Here is a 19,155-nt window from a genome sequence, read left to right on the forward strand (position 1 = left end):
GAGGAGTAACACAATTAAATCTTAGGAAAGTACAGTAAAAGCGCTTTAACCCCACCCCTCGGCTGTTCCACGCGGAGACCCGTAGGAAAATCTGAAAATCTCCATGTCTACGTTAACGAGAAAAAGAGAATTATTGGCTCCCATCACGCACAATACAATGTATCTGTAATTGTTTGAGTTTTTTTTAAGTTCAATTATACACCTGCCACAAGATGAACCGAGTTATCTTTACTTCTATCTTCACTTGTGACTGCTTAATTTTTTCTTCTAGTTCGGGTGAATTATTTATCATTCGCAGCCATTGTTATGGATTAAAAACCGTTCAAATTAAGTACTTTGAAAATTTGTTCCTAAAATTTCCAACTTTTCACACCAGCTTGATGACATGGAAAATAATTTTTTTTTTACAGTGTCTTGGTTGTCCTATGTTTTTTATCCTTTTGAATTAGTAATTACTTTTGAGATCTCAGTCTCACAGGGAAGAGAAAAGGAGAACGTAAGCCTCTTTGATTATAAAAGACTGCGGCACGGGTATTATATGTTGGCGTCAAAACATCGCCTAAGTTTTGAATAGATAAAAGCAGTGACGCGGCATCAAGTTTTAACTAGCGGCATGCATCAAAGAAATATGCGGTGGCATTAAGGAGAGGAGATCTCTCTCGATCACTGTACTTGGGTTGTCTTCGTTACTGTTAATAGTCCGAAAATCGGCAATGCAACAAGGCATTTTGTTTTGTTCTTCCTTCACTTGTTTCTCGTTATTTTTAACTCCAAGACCCACGAACTGGTTTAAAGCATAAACTAATTTAAAGCGGCAGTGCTTTCCACATTGCATGATTGCATGCCGTGCGCCTCGTGACCCAGAAAATTGGTTGCGCAATTGTTCTTCCTCGGTCTGCCCTTTCAGCTTTTCACTCTCAAGATATAAATATTATATTTATCCACACTATTTCGCACACATTTTTTTAGAATTTTACCTCTTGGAATTTGGAGTTGGATTTAGTGATATTGCCCTTCTTATCTCCTGGAAAATTTGAAGAATTTGAAACGACAGATTCCTTTTTCCCTGGAATCAATCGATTCAAGTTTTTGATATCTCACGCTTGCATCCTTAAATTGTACTCGAAGATTGATTGTAATTGCCGTTAGCTGTTTAGCTCAAGTAAGAACTCTTCAGAATGAAGTAATTGCTAGCTCTCGTTTGGGTCTAGGGTAGAATTACAAACATGCGTCTAGATTTAGGGTTTTCTCTAACGTTACATTATCTTGTTTTTAGTTTCGTGTTTGACACAATTGCGATAAAGGCATTCCTCCATAACGCTCGAGTGTGGTAATGGAATATTTAGTGTTATTTTATTCAAAGAACTTAGAAATTGTGAGTGCCATTCGTTTCCCGCCAACAATTGCTTCAGGCGTGGTTCAGTTGTCGTGGCTTGTGTGGGTTGATGATCTGATTGGTCGAAGGAAACCTAAAATTGTCTTACTTGTGTAATGTAGCCTGAGGCGTTGTCTTGTTTAATTAATCAGCAAAGCTTGAGTTCCAGATTAACTTTCTTTCAGTAAACAATTATCACTCCAATTGCAACAAGTAAAGCATTCGCCTCAAAGTTGGAAAATGCTCTTTGAGTGTATTTCTGATCTAAAGTAAACTGCTCTCAACCTATGGGGTTTGACAGAACCAAACCGCCGTAAAGGATTTTGAAAAGGCCACGTTTCGAGTCTTTGTTTGAAGGAAGTGCTAAGAAAGCCATCTTTTCAAAATTTTCTGAACCGGCTCAGTGCTTTTATCATTTTCCAGTTGATAAAGAACCGAAGCAGTGCTTTAATTGGTTTGGTATTAGTTTTCTAGTCAGCAAACCAACTTGCCACATGCTGCGACACGCAATTTCACCATTTCACGAGACAAGCGAGTATTACAACGTGGACCTGTAAAGAAAGCTTTCTCTGACACTGCCTTGTCTTCATATTCTATCGTATTCTTGTTTTCATTTTACAGACCCATCTGATGGCCAAGTAGACGGTGAGAACACCGATGAAAAGGTGATGGGAGGAGAAGGGCAAATACCACCTAAGGTACGCAAAACTCTATCAGAAAAAGATATTAATTAACGTTGCAAATATCTCAGCGAAGCATTTGTTACCCATGTGATCTTCAATGTTATGAAAAAAGAGTAAAGAAACGAAGCGCTGAGAATGAAACATGACACTCGAACGGTTTAAATGGAAGAATCTTGTTCCTCGCCATACTCCCATTTTTCGAATTTACTCCATACTCAATCGCTAAAATTCAAACTGCGCAGTAGACGGTGATTTCATCAATTCCTGTTTCTTAACATGACTTTGTTGCTTCTGCGGCGATATTCGAACGAAATTTTCCTGGTATTGATAAGATCATGCGAGAATGATTTTTGGGGAAACAGTACAATGAAAGTGACACGGAGATATTTCATCAGAAACAGTGCGGAGAGTCAAAGCTAATCTAAGTGATTAAAAAGAAGCGTGGTATGTACGTGAAGTACAAATGTTAGGCCTTTAAATGTTAGGTATGAAATATCTAGGGCATAGTTTAAGCGGTTGATTTAAAAGGTTGTGTGATTACCCTCCTTGCCGAAAGGAAAAAGTATAATTTATAGGCTAATAAAACAACCAAGCACGTACTCCTTATACCCAGTCTCTGAGTGGAAGGTGGTTCGGAGCCCTGCCACTGGAAAATACGTAAATGAGAACCAAGACCTGACGTGTGTTGTCATTTACCACAACACTGCATTATATTTCAGCGCATTGCCCGTGTCCTGTTCTCAGGATGTTTAGCGGATCAGTCGTTAGAAGCCATGGAACTCTCTCTGGACAAAGCTAAAGTGGACGATAAGTCTTTGGTGCCATTAAGGATTACGGGTTCAACGTTACGAACAACTCCAAGAATGAAGACAGCCGATAGCTCACTCACGGAAGAGGAATTTGTTATGGAGTATTCTTGTCACGACGAGTCAAAACGCAGTGATATAACTCTTTCAGAACGATTTTCAGGGGTATCTAAAGTTACGTTGTCTGCTAAAGGGCCCCCTAGCCCAATTGATGCAGATGTTGCTATTAGAATGACGTACTTTTCTCCACCATCTGCTAAACCAAGCTTAATACATTCACCCCATCCCAACAGTTTTCTTTCACCTAAAAGTCAGAGTCCTTTCCAAGTACTAGCCCAGTCCACCCCAAAGCAGTCATTTAAAGGCGATCTCCCCAAAGTTATAAACACGTCCAGGACGAATGATAAGAGCGTAACTGAGAACCATGACACGAACCTTCCCCTTGATACAAACATGCACAATTATTTTCCCGACCAATTGTGTGACATGAATGAAAAGAAAGTCCACTCTGCATCAGGCGATAAAATTGACGCTGAGGAACTAGATCATGAACTTGAGGATACGGATGTTTCGTTCGGTTCACCATCGAGATCGTTTGAACTGGCCATGGCGCGTGAGGCGGACAAGCTGTGTTCTGGGGCAGAGAAAGATTCACGCACCTCCGGACTAGGTATGACACGTTTGATTGCTTTCAATAATATCAGAATAACGTCTTTTTTTTCAGGTTTGGCTCTGTTAGGTTGATACTGTTACACGTATTGTTTCCACTCATGTAACGTTATGTGACCATAAGGATTAACTCTTCTAATTTGGCCCAGGTAAATACCTCCCTCCCCCTCCCTGCCCAAACAATCGCTGATAGATTTTCTTGTAGTGGAAAGAGGCACGGTGAAGGTAAAGTGTCTTGCCTAATAATAGACACGATGACCCGGGCAGGACTTGAACTCGAAACTGTGCTAACTGCTAAGTGCCGCAACGCGTTAACTACTGGGTCGGTGCATCTCCCTGCACGAGCTGAAAGCCCCAGTGCATCAGACAGAAAGAGAGACCCTTTTTCGTCACTGACAGGTTACTTGTTAATTTTTTCCGGTCAATTTAAGTTTTCCCTCCCCTATCTGTCCTTGTTTTAACACTGAGGAGCTGCTTTGTTTACGATGACTTGTCTCAATGATACTTCAGCTGAAGAAGAGAACGGATGTCCTCAGTTGGCTGGTACATCACTTTATTCTTTCCAAACTTTTAATAATTCGAAACTATCCTTTAAATGCGTAACAGTTTTAACTTATCAGAAACTACATGGTAAGCAATGTGTTTGAAGAACGTAATCGATTTACTCGCTGAGCTGGTCCTCGATCCATTTTCGAAACACGCTCACTCGAGCAAAAACGGTAAAGTGAGCCTTTGAAGAACATGTGGTGTCCCCCCAGCTCACAATACCTTGCTGCACCCACCGCCCAGCGGAGTTTTGGCAGACGAAGGGCCCTCCGCTGTCACCGAAGCAACCACTGATCTTGGTTTTACCCGCATCTCCTGCACAAATCATGGCGGAAGTTACAGCACTCTCCCCTGGTCTGCTAACAGGTGACGCCATATGCTTGGCTTGGCAGACGCGGTTGGACACCACGGGCATGGCGGCTTGTTGGAGTTTAATAGCAGCAGAGTCTGGATGAGTCATCTGTCCCCAGCCTATAATGAAGGATACCCTGACATGTTAACATCTGTCTTTGTCAAAAAATACGATCTAAACAGTTGAACCTATCGAAGAAATTTTCGCTGGTTGTTTGCTTTTTCTAATTAGGGGTGTCAGTGAACACCTGTCACAACCTTCTCCTCAATGGAAACTTTATCAAGAGAAATTTGTGGAGCAATAAATATCGTAAAAAAAACAATGTGCTGCAAGTGTTGGAGAAAACTCCGCTTGGTTCCATTATTTTTCTTTGAATAAAATCTTGGTTGAACTTTGACATTTCGCAGCATTCCTAACGCGGAAGGTTTCCCGTCATTTTTTACTGTCAAATCAAGCTTTGCTTGGGAGCAGACTAACTAGAGTCTTTTAATAAAATGGTAATTTAAAAAGTAGCGCTTACGGGTGCTCTCAATTGATATTCACAAATAATTTTGATCCATTTTTACCTGAGATGTAACATTTTGTTCCAATGGGCACCACTTCGAACTCATCCGGTAAACATACCGTGTTCACAAAGGATGTCCTTGTAGCTGATCGCGTCAACTGCAGCAAGGCTATATCGTTGTTAACGGCAACTGGTGAATTGTATTTGGGATGAACTACAACTTTTTTCACGGGGAACTCCTGCTCAGTTCCTTCAGGTTTCTCTCTGTGGAGGTCACCTAGCGTTACGCTGTACACGCTAGGATCTTCTTTTGAGATGCAATGTGCAGCTGTCATAACCCATGATGGAGTAATGAGCGAGCCGCCACATGTGAAGGTGCCTTCGGTTAGAAGCTTCGCTTGCCAGGGCCATTCGCCATAGGAAGCATCCGTGCCAGCAACTACCCGGCTTCCTCCTACCGTGGACTTACCACACGTGGCTGTCACATGCGTATCACGTTTACGGAGAAAGATAAAATGTTAAGAACTGTTTGAATCTCGATAAGGCAAAGAAAAAATGTCTCGTGTTCTTAACAATTAAAGTCAGGGTGTACTATTTGAAAAATGCAAGCAGATGAAATTGCGATTTTGCGAGATTGCAATTTTACAAAGTTTTATCGCTAATTTGCAAGATTTGAAGAACAAAAAGATTTACTAACAAATTTGATATTTGTTAGGGTACTTACGTAAATTGATGAAATCCACTCCAACCTTCTTTAGTTCATCATCTTTGATTTAAAAAATATGGATAAGGAAATTGAAGTAAACGTATGCAAATATTCAAAACTGTTGTGGCAAATTAATTCATCGGCTATTTTAGTGGATTTCCATAGAGCCGATCATGACTTGAAAAAGTTGGGCTTGGTTTGGTTGCCTAAAGCTTGATCGCTTGATCAAAGATTGATGACCCCTTAAAATGAGACGAGTGATGAAACAGTTTGACTTTAGCAGCCTTTCCAAGTTCTTGGTAAGTCAGGGGGAAGCGAAGGAAAGAGGGGAAAGAAGAGTGGAACTTGAGAAAAATAAAATTCCCAATTCCCCTCAGCCCCGCGCCATTCTTGGCGAAACGGAAGAAAATCAAACTAGCTGAAAAAGTAAGTTATTTTTCAGTTGAGGTCACTCCGGTCGTTCTTGAGTGCAGCCCTTGCCTTCAGCCTCTTGAACTTGAGCAGAGCTTTTTCCCATACTGACCTCCCACCCGGTAAATAACGGATATTTACTTTAAGAACTTCACTTTTTAAAAATTGAGTTGAAATTCAAGTTTCCTTTAAAATCCGTACCTCTCGCTGTTTTCTCATTTTTTCTTTTTCTTCTTTTTGTAACGTTATCATTTGTGAACATCGCTGCTCGCACAATGTCAAGTTGGCTATGTGTTTGTTGGATACATATTCAATCTTTGATGCTCTCGAAGGCACAAGCATTGTAATCGAGAATAATTCGAGTTACTTCGTTCTTAAAGCTGCAACCCAAACATTTCTACCGGTATAGCTCTTTATTTCCTACTTCAGTTAGTAATACTGAAAAGCAGAGTTTCGTGTCTTTCATTTGAAGAAGAGCAGCTTCAAAATAATACTTTTCCTTGACTATGGACAAAGTTTAGCGTAGCCGGCAGAGTTCCAAAATGACATATTCAAGACGAAATAGTATCTACAGAGCGAAAAACTGCCAAACAATTACCCTCTGTCGACATTGGCTCGATTTGAAAATTCTTTAATGTCACAATTACGCTTTGAAAATGAGATGTATCGATGCATTTGTATTAACCTCTGGTCAGTTCTATTTTATTTGTAAGAAAAAGATGGTATCACAAATGGCTTTTTTAAAGCAGAAGCTTTCAGTGAACTCTTTTACGCTTAAAAGTTGACCATTCATCCCTTTTTATATCGATGCATTTTTTTTTGAAAGTTATAACGTGGTAAATCAACAGGTGCATAAGGCGCCAATCACCACAGCACGCCTCGAGCTACACTCTGATGTTGTCTATTACTAGTAGTCACTTGAAAAACCAAGACATTTGAAATGCAAATTTCTGCTGGATTCGAAATCTAATATATATATGTCGATGAACTGAAAGTTTTTATTGTTTTATTATTGAAAGGAAAATAATTTTCATCATCACTCACAGCTTTCTTTTCTCCTTCTTTCAGTGTTTTCTCTTGTAATAGAAAATTCATCCACTGAGCAGACAGTTTTTCATTTAAAATAAGGGCATTTGTTCCCGTACCTATAAAGCTATGATCAGTTTTTTTAAATTGATTGTTTAACGTCCATGACGTGATGAATATTCTTCACGCGGAAGGCAATTTCTTGAATTTATCAAACGAGGAGAAAAAACAAGTATTGTATTTGGTGGAGAGATTTCTCTCTTATTTCAAAACTAGCCTCACTGTTGTCGAATTTGCTCAAAATACTGGAAGTAACTTTTGAACTTAAAACAGTTCTGCTCACATTACCGTTTATAATATAAATATTCTCAAGCTATTTATGAGGCAGATGTAAAAATGCGACTCAAAAATATAGTGCTTGGTAAAGAAACTGCATGGGAAATTTCCGTGAAACGGTAATGGCTTAGATGAAACCCGTTTTAATGAGAAAGGAAAAAAAAAATTCCGTAAATCGATGTTGACAAATTTGACATCAAAGATAAACGGACCATTGAGTTTCATGGCGTTGTAGTCTCTGCGATGATGATGTGTACTCTTAAGATCGGTAATTTAAAAGAAGGCAGTCGATGGACCGCGAATTTGCTCTTTGTGCTTTTTTTTTTTAACCGAAAAAGAAAAAGAAATGTATTTCCAGCGTTATGTATGAGCCTTTGTGTCTTGAACGCGGTTTTGCTAAGCAGCAAATAAAGCTTTTAAAATACCCCGCCCTTACCTTCGCCTGGCAAAAGCCTTAAACGTCGAGATTCAGCACAAAATGTTGAAAACAGCACTACAGCAAGTAACAAGCATACGGACGCGTGACGAGTCATGACTATGATGATAAATACGCCGATCACCCGAAAAAACTTATCTCTGCGTGGTTTACACTCCAGCGACGGCGAACATCTGTTTCCGCTTGCAGGCTTTATGATTAGGTGTATTTTATGTGTTATTAATGTAAATATCCTGCATGGCGACGGTAGACAGTTTTCTCTGTAAACGTCTTTATGCCTAATTGGTTGAACTTAAGCTGAGAGGTTTAAACAAAACATTGAAATGTGAGTCAACTTGTAAAATCAATTAGATCAGCTCTGTTTTTTTTTATATTTTCTATGCTTCTCTTATTTATTCTCTTATTTTTTGGTTTTGGTTTTTATCTTTTTTGGTGCACTTTTTTTTGGAGAAAACATTGACATAGATTAAAAATTATTTTAGGTTATTCGGTTATTCATATCTACGAAGCTTGTATGATGTCAAACAAAACTGTCTAAAGCAGACCATAAGAAGTGGTCATGAGTAGTGCGTCTTGCCAAGCTCACTAGAGGCTCGGTATAGACCTTTCGAGCTCCATCTCTGTTAACCATCCTCCTTCCTCAGTAGTATTTTTTCTTTACCCTTCGTCTACTCCGGAAACCTGTTACGTAAAAGTCTCCTTTTTATAATTTGTAATTTTCAACGACTCAACCAACACTAAGAAAATATTTCGACCTAATTCCCTTGAACTTGTACAATTTCTTGGGCAGCACCAGGTCATAACGTCCTTTTCTGTCACTTCTTTACGTTTTTATTTCACACAATACTATTGTAATGCATTATTGTGAGGCATGGCAAATGGACATGGCAAATCTTAAAAACGCAGATTTTGAAATGTAAACCAAGGTACACGACTTAAAGTGTTACTCCTGCTAGCAAGACGTCGAAGCCCTTTTATTGCTTGGGTTTGACGTAAAAGACAGAAACGAGGCTGCCAGTTTTTGACTCTAAATATATCAGTTGATACACTTTCTTCTGAGTAATTACCTAGAGAAGGCTTCAGTTTTCTTCGCACTTGCTCATTTTGAATTATAGCTAACCCCTTCCCGCCTTCCTTTGGCAACTTCAATGCCTCAATCACCGCCCCATAGATGGGGTTAGTCTAGTGTGCGTAAGGAACATAGTTAAAGGAAAAAAAAATATCATTTTTATACCGTTGATTCCCAAAAATTGTTCGCCACCTCTTAGTTTAAAAATTTAACCGAATTATACAGTTTTTTTCATAGTGGCTACTTGTTCTTATAGGTTCATCATTGTCCGTGAGTTTAAACCCTCAGTCACAGAACACTGACGATGAATTGATTAATAGCACTGTCTCCCAGCCAACCAATTACATCCAAGAGACTGCTCAAATCCCAAGAAATGGAAACACATTGCAAAATCTGGGTGAAAACAATATCACCATATCTGGTGAGACTACCGGTGGATCATTGCATGGTCATGGTAACTACTTAAGAAAAAGGTCATTCTGCAAAGTACCCGGAATTCGTCGCTCAGCTCGAACAAAACGATTCTCTTATCCCTCAGCGAGTCAAGTTGCTGAACATCACATAAAAAAGAGTGCTAGAAGATCTGTTACAAATGATGATTTTTCACTACCTGCCAGAGAGGAAAATCCTAGGATTAAAGAAGCCAAAGGTTCAGTGAACTGTGAAACGCATGGAGATATAGCCTCTTATACCACCCTCAACAGCTGTGATGGTAATATTGAACTGCCTCTTTCGGAAAAACTTAAGTTTGAGGAAATGAGTGCGTTTTGCAAAGGTGATAACGCTTTGAAATCATCTCCCACTGTGAATAGCAAGGAAAAAGACGATGTCCTTTATGACATGGATGCCCTCACCCAATTTCCAATGGAATCCATTTGTTCTCCTCCACCGGGAGCGTCGAGAGCGCACCTAGAAAAAGAGGACGTGACAGAAAGCGTGAAGACAGGAAAGCTTGTTTGTTGTGATGGCAACAATGAGCCCTTATTGTGGCCTACAGAGAAGGCAGAATTAGAGCCTGTTAATGGGAACACAAGAAAGATTTCGGATGCATCACAAAGTAGTGCTGTAGCCCCGCTTGATGAGCACAAGTACCCATCGATGGCGGACGAGATGTTTGAAGAGGATAACCAAATCTGGGAAAATAATTCCATCAAGGCAGGGAAATTTAAAATAACCGCGTTGCACGGATCTCAGATCAGCGAGTTTTCGCCTATACAAACCGACAATTGTCAATATTTCGGAAGATTTTCTCCCGAAACGAAAGATGTTTACGTTACGAGCGAGTATGACAATGTTACGTCCGTCACGAATGGAACTATTTCAGGCTTTGAAGGTTTCAAAACAGCAAGTGGAAAACACGTGTCGGTATCCTCCGAAGCTTTGGAGAAAGCGAAAGCTACCGTTAAAGAGATTGACGAATTGTTAGGTTTGTGTGAGGGTGATGATAAGCAAGTAAAACGACATTTACAGCCTGAGATTAGTATGTCATGTAACGCAACACAAAATAATGGCGTCACCTCTTGCTTAAAGGATATAAGCTTGCCGCAGAGAGTTGGTGAGACTATCGCAAGCGACGAAAACCTTTCTGGTTTTGAGATAGTACAATCGTCTGTGCTGCCTGGATTTTGTGGGTTTTCGACTGCTAGCGGCGACCAAATTCATATATCTCAATCTGCAATGCAGAAAGCAAGGAAAACCCTAAGTGGAGTTGACGATATGAAAGATATTGTATATGACGAGGGAATTAAAAAGTCAAAGAAGGAGCCATATTTCCTTATGGAAAGAGGGGAAGGAGCTCCAGTGAACCAGCTCGCTCCAGCTGATAACATCGATTACGATTTTGGTAATAAAGAGGAAATTCCTCTTTTAAAGAAAGCAAAAAGTGATGAACCTCGTCTCCAAGAAAAGTGTTGCACTGAACCTCACAGGATTGCCTCGTTCTCTAGTTCTGTGACTGAAGCACTTGTCAATGGGAATGATGATCCTGATTTTGCTTCAGCCGCGTTCTTACTGATTGAGGAAAAACGTGAAAATGTGCTTCCGAAGGACCACTCAAAGAAGAATTTTTCTACAATACGTGCTGGTGAAACAGAAAATAAGGACCTAACTTTGCAGAGTCCCGCGTACGTCGTGGGTGATTCTGTAAATAAACATTTTGAAAATGTAAATGATTCGTTACTTGAAGACTTGTTGAATGACTTCAAGCGCAAAAGACGAGACTCCTTGATCGCTATCAGCGGGGAGAGCGACAAAGTGGAGGAGCGTGAACTTAACACGAAAAGTGCAGTCAACAACTCTTGTGATGTGAGACATAAGCATTGTAATGAAAAATACTCCTTAGAGTGCAATGGAAATGTTTTAAAAGAAATTCTCCCTGAATTTGCAATTGATAAGTCTATCTCTGTCTCGAAGGAAACCACTGAACTCTGCACAAAGATGCAAAGCGGGGAACGCATTGCCCCTCCAACTGCCTTTTCTGGTTTCCAAACTGCCAGTGGCCAGCTGGTGAAACTATCTGCGGAGTCAATGGAGAGAGGAGCGGTCATAATGCAGCAGATTGATAATTCCCTTCAGCAAAACAGGGAGGCCACTGCACCACCACATGCCTCTTCTGGTCTCCAAACTGCAAGTGGCCAGCTGATGAAACTATCTGCGAAGTCAACGGAGAAAGGTGCGGCCATAATACAGCAGATTAATAATTCCCTTCAGCAAAACAGGGACACTACTGCACCAGCAAATTCCTTTTCTGGTTTCCAAACTGCTAGTGGCCATAAAGTGAAACTATCTGAGGAGTCAATGGAGAAAGGGGCGGCCATAGTGCACCAGATTGACGAATCCATTCAGCAAAACAGAGAGATTACTATACCACCAAATGCCTTTTCTGGTTTCCAAACTGCCAGTGGCCATAAAGTGAAACTATCTGAGGATTCAATGGAGAAAGGGACGGCCATAGCGCGCCAGAGTGACAATTCCATTCAGCAAAACAGTGAGACCACTGCACCACCAAATGCCTTTTCTGGTTTCAAAACTGCAAGTGGGCAGCGAGTGAAAATATCTGCGGAGTCAATGGAGAAAGGAGCGGCCATAATACAGCAGATTGATAATTCTATTCAGGGCAACAGGGAGACCACTGCACAACCAAATGCCTATTCTGGTTTCCAAACTGCCCGTGGGCAGCGAGTGAAAATATCTGCGGAGTCAATGGAGAAAGGAGCGGCCATAATACAGCAGATTGATAATTCTGTTCAGGGCAACAGGGAGACCACTGTACCACCAAATGCGTTTTCTGGTTTCCAAACTGCTAGTGGGCAGCGAGTTGAAATATCTGCGGAGTCAATGGAGAAAGGCGCGGCCATATTACATCAGATTGATAATTCTGTTCAGGGCAACAGAGAGACTACTGCACCACCAAATGCGTTTTCTGCTTTTCAAACTGCTAGTGGCCATAAAGTGAAACTATCTGAGGAGTCAATGGAGAAAGGGGCAGCCATAATGCAGCAGATTGACAATTCCATTAAGCATAACAGGGACACCATTGCACCTCCAAACGCCTTTTCTGGTTTCCATACTGCTAGTGGACAGCAAGTGAATATATCTGCGGAGTCACTGAAGAAAGGAGCGGCAATAATGCAGCAGATTGATAATTCTCTACAGCAAAACATGGAGACTACTACTGCACCTCCAAATGCCTTTTCTGGTTTTCAAACCGCCAGTGGCCAAAAAGTGAAGCTATCTAAGGAGTCAGTGGAAATAGGGGCGGCCATAATGCAGCAGATAGACGATTCCATTCATCGAAACAAGGAGACCACTGCGCCGTCAACTGGCTTTTCTGATTTCCAAACTGCCGGTGGCCAGAAAGTAAAACTATCTTTGGAGTCGATGAAGAAAGGAACGGTTGTAATGCAAGAGATTGACAATTTTATTCACAGAGACAAAGAGAAGGTTGATCAACCTCTTCCGAGAAACATAGACGGCAGTGAGTCCACAAATTGTTTTTCTGAATGCAGCGCAAACGTATCCAGTGCTTCAGGTTTTTCTGGTTTTCAAACCGCAAATGGTAAAACGGTACAGATCTCGGAATCAGCACTCGCAAAGGCAAAAGACACTATAGCTAGCATTGAGAATGATGTTAAAAAATCTAGGACAGGAACAGAGGGAGTATTAAATGACTCCTCATTTAAAGGAAGGGACAAATGGAAACTGCTTAATCAAGATACAGATAGTGCAATCAGCGACGGTCACCTTGTACCTGCGATGTTTCTTGGAAGTTCCACGCCTTCACGTGACGGACGCTGCTCAAATGAACAAGATGATGCGGTGTCCCGTGAGATTCTCGAAAGTTCTGAAGCCCTTCTGGCGTATGAATCTTCTCTGGATGTCTCAGAATACGACAAGGTTACTATTGCATGGGACTCATTGAGAACAAGTCCAGTTTCAATGACAAGAAGTGCTAAAGGTAAACGAATTTGTGGCTTGTTACAAACCTCATGTTCTATTTTCCTTCGACACGACACGAAGTTCTGTTATCAATTAGTCAAAACTATAACAAAAATTGAGATAGAAAATAGACGTCTGTTATACGTTTTCATAAAAAAAAACGACAACAGTTAACTTGGTCCTATTAGTGCTCAAATCGGGCTGGTGATAACCAATCACTTTAGAGAATTTTTTTACTTTTGATTAGGAAAAATATAGGATCTCTGAACGATAATTGTTGGAAAATGAGGTGGGACCGGATCAAAAATTATTCAACTGCTCTCCTATTTTTGCTATACACAGGGTTGTCTTCTGATTCTAAGGAAGACTTTCAAAGACGCCACTCAACACCAGTAAGTGATGTTATTCGGTTGTTTCTCCACTACACGCATGAGTACATGTCTTCAGACAGCTATGTACGTAGAAAATATGAGCGATATCGTGCTCGATCTTTGTTTAGAAGGACATATAACGATGCCTTATTAAGCTTAGAGACGCTTTTTGAGTAAAAAGTGATTTTGTTCGTTTCATATGTTCTGTTTTTGTTCATTTAATCAGAGTTCATTCATTTCTTGAGGAGCAAACGATCAGCACAGGAAAAGTTCCAAACAGTTGGCTTTCCATGCTTATGTTAATGTAATTTCGGCGATTTAAGCTTGTATTCTTTTAATCTATCTATGAAAATTACTGAAGTGCGAACCTTTTTGGTTTCTTAACTTTTTTTTCTTTACGCTGTAACAGCAAAGGTGTGGCGAAGACATGGTAAACAGAAATCATAAAGAAACTCGGAGTGGATTGAAACCTTGTTCAACAACACCATCAGGTATTTTCTTGACTTTAGTTAAAACCCTTCAGGCATACCTATTCTTACAACCTGTTATGTTAGCGCATTTCTTTGGCTGTTCTCAATTCTCTTTTTCTCTCTGTGGTTAACTATTTTCCCTTTTCAATTTCTATTTTGGTCAGGTGTTTTCCATGATCGGAGGGTACACCTTCATGCTCCTTTGCGGGCGCGTCTGGCCACAGTCGAAAACACGTTTACACCAAGGTATAAAGGATATAACTGTTTCAATAAGAAAAACGCGGGAGGTACAGGAGACTGTGCCTGAGTCAACAATTGAATGTCGTATAACGAAAACCATAGTAATCATATAGGCCAATCAGAAGACAGGAAAATATCTGAGGATGAGAACTCGAAGTTGAAACAAGCACACGATGAACACCGGTGACTTGTTTGTGATTAGTGTTAGTTTTGCATATGACTTGTTGTCATATGGTGAGAATTTTCTCGACCAGTTACCAAGCGTAGTGAAGCAAAACAGATGCAATCCTTTCGACACTCATTTGAAAATTGCTTCACTTAGGAACTCGTGCTGCACAATTCTGAGAGCAATCGTGCTAGCACTTTCAAGTCAGCTTCGGTCTATGCACTTGGCTAAAATGAATTTCTCTCATGATCATTTCCTGAATTGTACTTCACTCCTCTACAACAACTGGATATCGAATTAGGACTTTGTAATATTTCTTGATTGGTGGAGCGATTGCATGCGTCATTTTGTGGCTTGGTCATGATACAGCACCTCTATATCCTCTCTTCAATGCATACTTGCCGAACCACCTCATTAAGGGAGGGTCGAAACAACTCCGTGTTGTTAAAGCTAAGTTAAGCGCCAATGTTTTGAAACATCAGCTTTTCGCGATATGAATGAACCATTGTTCGCTAAAGATTTACCCGTGTCATTTGTCCCACTGGAACGTTTTTGCGTGAAGTTGCATGTTTACCAGGTGTAGTAACCTTGATATTATTACTTGCTCCTGTATTTTCAGAGGATCAGACAGCACTCGCTCGTTGAACCCGTTGCAAGCCACAACCCCTGGCTGCTTCAAAACCAAACATATTCCTTCACCAAGAACAAGCACCCCTTTAAATTCCAACGTAATGCATCGTACGTCTGCCCCTCGTCCACTCTTCATTACGCCTTACAGAAACCGAGAAGTGTCAACGGTTGTCTCTCCCCTTGCCCGTTGTAGCAGCTCTTCTTTTCCAGTGAGTGAGTCTCCAAAGCCCCACATAACGGATTTGATGGAACCAAGCTCAAAGAAAGCAAAACTTTCATCACGAAATTGTTCATCTGTGATTAAATGTGGTCAGCCTGAGACTTCATCTAAGGTTAGTCTGATACAAGTTGTTGTAGGTCAAGCACTGGTGAGGTCAGATGGTGAGATCTTTGGTCAGGTGCTCGCGCAAGGAGCGCTTTTGTACAACAGTAGTCATCTTCACTATCATACGGCCACACCGGTTTTTTAATTATTGTTATGGATATTATGTTTTACATTATTATGATTATTTTTATCATTATTTATTTACTTTTGGAGGGAAGGAGTAATATCTTGTACTCAATTCAGAGGTCACTCTCTATTGTGGTCGTTGATAGGTGAACTTTGTGAGCGTAGCATTATTTACAACTAACCGGCGAGAGTTTAATTAAAGCTTGAATATTCTATTTATGCACAGGTTTCCCTTGAGTTTTTGAAAAACTTTTATCGTATTACTTAGTGAACTCTTGGCGTTGAATAAAGTCGCTAGACCTCCGTTGTAATTGCCGTTTTTCTTAGTTTTTACTTTCAATGATCTTGAGTAGGTTTTCGGTAACCTCTTCACTAATTTATGATTTTTTAAGTAAATCTGATCGTAAGGTATCATTCTTTCAGAGCAAAGAGGGACTTAAACCGCGGCCTGGTTTCTTATCTGGACTGCGCCGCCACAATAAACGGATAAAGCTCAAGGATTATGTTGGGAGCAGCACACTTCCAGGGAGATACACTGCTGCAGAGGTGAGATTCCAACTATACCTCCACTGCTTTTGTTCATTAATGACAGAATAAAACAAGGAAAAAGAACATAAACAAGCTAAGAGAACTTACCAAAACATCATCTTTTTAAAACTGACCGAGGAATTATCGTCCTTCGAGACAGATCGATTCGTATTATCCAAGACTCTTTTTACCTCAGACAAAGCGTGTACAATAACAAAGATTTGAGAAATCTCTTATCTTTTTGTTTTTCGACCTCAGTTGCTTCAGATCGGTGTGTTTCCAGAGGTGATTTCTGTTACCTCCACGAACGCAGTATCATTTCGGTTCTGTGGGAGGAAGTACTTCAGTGAAACTGCTTTGTCCAACGGCGGAGGTGTTCGGACTGAGGATGGAGGTGTGATGCTTGTCGGGAGTGATCACTGCGTCGGTCTGGAAGAAATACAGAGGTATTTATAAAAGAAAATAATAAAATAAAATAACTTTAAAAAAAAGATTTGGTTTGTGACAAACATTCGGCCAATTTGATATTCTCTTCGCGCGACGCTTTTACAAATAACCAATCTACTCGGTAATGAGGCAGCGAGCGCTGCAAATCTACAAATACCTGTGGTGAACGTACTGTCTTATAATTGGGTGTGTTCGACCCCGGATAGGAAGGCGTGGGTTCGAGCCCTGGGCAAGTCAATGTGATATGCCACTGTGCTCGAAAGTTTACTCGTTTCACTCAGGAATAGGAATGGGTACTATGAACGTCCAGGGAAACCTGATGAAATGCTAGGTGATAAACGCAGCAAGTAGCATCCTATTCGAGGAGAGGAGCAATATTTCTAGATACTTCATGTCACTGACAGAGGCCGGGTATAGACTCAGCTCTATTAAAATCGTATTTTTACTTCGTTAGTGCGTTCTTAACCACACCAGGCGTGGACAGTCAGCTGATTAGTGAGGAGTGGATTGCTAATCATTACAGATGGCTCGTCTGGAAACTCGCCGCAATGGAAGTTACTTTTCCGCATCATTTTGCTGGCAGGTAAGCTTTTGTTTCGCATGTAAATTACTCTTTTTGACTCTAAGTGTACACGAGTCTCTTAAAAGTAAAAAGAATCCACAGTAACTATAACAACGTCGAGAGACACACGAGCTGCCACCAATTAGTGTTTTATTGAAAATCGGTAAAGTGGTGCTTTCTCAACAAATTGAATTAATTATCCATTTCGTATGTACTTTGAAGAGTAAAATTGGAGTCTTATTTAAACACGGCTTACACGCGATTATGTGCAGTATGTTTTTTTTTCCGAGAAAGGTCGGTTTCATAATTCTTCTCCTTCAAATTTCACTTTCCAATTTTGCTTCTTGACTCAATATGAGTGTTGTGTTTCTGTTCCCAGATGCTTAACACCAGATTGGCTTCTGTGTCAACTGAAGTACAGATATGACAGGGAAATCGATGGGAGTGAAAGGTAACGTGGAGTCGACTCAGTCGGATTAAAACGGACCATTTGGCTGGCTACGCCAGCAAGTAAGATAAAATGAATCCTGTGTTCTGAATGGTCGTACGGAAAGAGCCTTTTTTGCCGGGTCGGTGTTACTCGCTTTGCCCTTGCAGAAAACGTAATCAAACAAACAAACAAACAAACAAACTCTTACGCAATACTATTAAAAAATTAAATAAATAGAAAAAATAATAATAATAAAAGGAAACAAAGACAAGATAAAAAACCCACAACAATAACAACGACAAAACAACGTTAATGTTCGTGGCCGACGTACAAACGTTCGGGCATTTTTCCCAACAAGGTTTTCTGGTTGAGTCAAGTCTTTACAACAGTCACCAAAGCAAACAAGGGAGGGTATCGTTAACTTATTTTGTTACATTCTGATTTACCTGTAATATTTATTTGTTGAGCCTGTTTAGTCACGATTGTTTTTTTTTAAAGTCCACAAAAACGTGCAACAAAATATTAATTATCAAAAGAAAGAGAGCCGAGAAAGAACTAAGCCGATTCTTAAGGTAGCCACCAAGAACTAAAACTTGGCCAACAAAGCGTATATACTTCGATAATAAACCTTCTGATTGTTCATCTTGATTGTTCAGATCTGCACTGAAGAAAATCATGGAGCGCGATGATGTGTCTAGTCGCACAATGGTACTTTGTGTATCAAGCGTCACAGTAACGCAAGAGGACAAGGAGAAAAACGCATCAGAACAAAGTGACGACCAAGGCGAAAAAGACGGCCAGAGCAGGATGAAAATGGAGGTTAGTCAGAGTGACGTTATTACAGTTTTATACAGCTTACCTCCTTTGTTTTCGATTGTTTCAAAGGTAGAACTCATGTGAGTCTTTGATAGAAGTGACTAGGGGTTTTTGCTACTCCAGGATGGATCCAGGAATGCTTGCCGGGCTGGGGGAAGGAGGGGGGGGGGATGGATGGCTTCTAGACCATGACACACGCTGTGTATACTCTTCTCGCATCACTCTGCACTTCTTCAGGTCTCCGAGACAGTTTTCTGGCACCAGTTTGTGGGTTGATATGACTTACTAGTAAAATTTCTTTCTCAACAACATTACACAGCAACCACGAACCTTTCGATCTTGTAATCAGTGCGCTCTCCTTAAAGCCACCGTTTCTCCGTCTGTTTAGAGGCTGAATAACGTGTTTTTATAACTGTCATTTCAGAGTTGTGCTATCATTGAGGTTACTGATGATTGGTACAGCATACGAGCAATATTGGACAAACCGCTTACCAAGCTGCTACGTGATAAGAAGATTTTTGTGGGTCAAAAGCTGATTGTTTGTGGTGCTGAATTAGTAGGATCCGAACAGGCTGTCTCCCCTCTAGAGGTACATAGGTACACTGTAACGTGTTTCTTCTTGACTGTGGACGCCCAAGATGAAAATGCTTGTCTTATAAGTGTAACTTAAATTTTCATGCTTTTCAT

General features: G+C 40.5%; 2 protein-coding genes across 3 annotated transcripts in view; one reads left to right on the forward strand and one right to left on the reverse strand.

The window, feature by feature from the left end:
* The window catches only part of LOC131781751 (breast cancer type 2 susceptibility protein), a 35,255-nt gene that overhangs the window by 8,116 nt on the left and 7,984 nt on the right, over nt 1–19,155 (forward strand). For both annotated transcript variants that reach the window (XM_059098460.2, XM_059098461.2), the window contains exons 5-17: nt 1,997–2,073; nt 2,778–3,534; nt 9,177–13,376; nt 13,700–13,749; nt 14,138–14,219; nt 14,363–14,444; nt 15,224–15,566; nt 16,109–16,231; nt 16,472–16,659; nt 17,115–17,243; nt 17,602–17,673; nt 18,309–18,471; nt 18,893–19,057. In XM_059098460.2, coding sequence (XP_058954443.2) covers nt 1,997–2,073; nt 2,778–3,534; nt 9,177–13,376; nt 13,700–13,749; nt 14,138–14,219; nt 14,363–14,444; nt 15,224–15,566; nt 16,109–16,231; nt 16,472–16,659; nt 17,115–17,243; nt 17,602–17,673; nt 18,309–18,471; nt 18,893–19,057 — 6,431 coding nt within the window. The remainder of the gene's footprint in view (nt 1–1,996; nt 2,074–2,777; nt 3,535–9,176; nt 13,377–13,699; nt 13,750–14,137; nt 14,220–14,362; nt 14,445–15,223; nt 15,567–16,108; nt 16,232–16,471; nt 16,660–17,114; nt 17,244–17,601; nt 17,674–18,308; nt 18,472–18,892; nt 19,058–19,155) is intronic.
* LOC131781756 (chymotrypsinogen B-like) lies at nt 4,052–8,044 on the reverse strand. The gene is made up of 4 exons (XM_059098472.2): nt 7,852–8,044; nt 5,661–5,702; nt 4,998–5,414; nt 4,052–4,550 (listed from the first exon to the last, which is right to left on the reverse strand). The coding sequence occupies exons 1-4, from the start codon at nt 7,946–7,948 to the stop codon at nt 4,195–4,197; spliced, it is 912 nt and encodes a 303-aa protein (XP_058954455.2). The 5' UTR covers nt 7,949–8,044; the 3' UTR covers nt 4,052–4,194.

This window comes from Pocillopora verrucosa, chromosome 14 (genome assembly GCF_036669915.1).
Source record: "Pocillopora verrucosa isolate sample1 chromosome 14, ASM3666991v2, whole genome shotgun sequence".
Classification (NCBI taxonomy): Eukaryota; Metazoa; Cnidaria; class Anthozoa; order Scleractinia; family Pocilloporidae; genus Pocillopora; species Pocillopora verrucosa.

What these genes read in the sequence shown, in the direction of transcription:
- LOC131781756 (XM_059098472.2), bottom strand. Translation starts at nt 7,948, where the DNA reads ATGACTCGTCACGCGTCCGTATGCTTGTTACTTGCTGTAGTGCTGTTT. An exon ending in AAGGCTTTTGCCAGGCGAAG is followed by an intron (nt 5,703 to 7,851) that starts GTAAGGGCGGGG and finishes TTTAAATCAAAG; the next exon opens with ATGATGAACTAAAGAAGGTT. An exon ending in AGTGGATTTCATCAATTTAC is followed by an intron (nt 5,415 to 5,660) that starts GTAAGTACCCTA and finishes CGCATGTGACAG; the next exon opens with CCACGTGTGGTAAGTCCACG.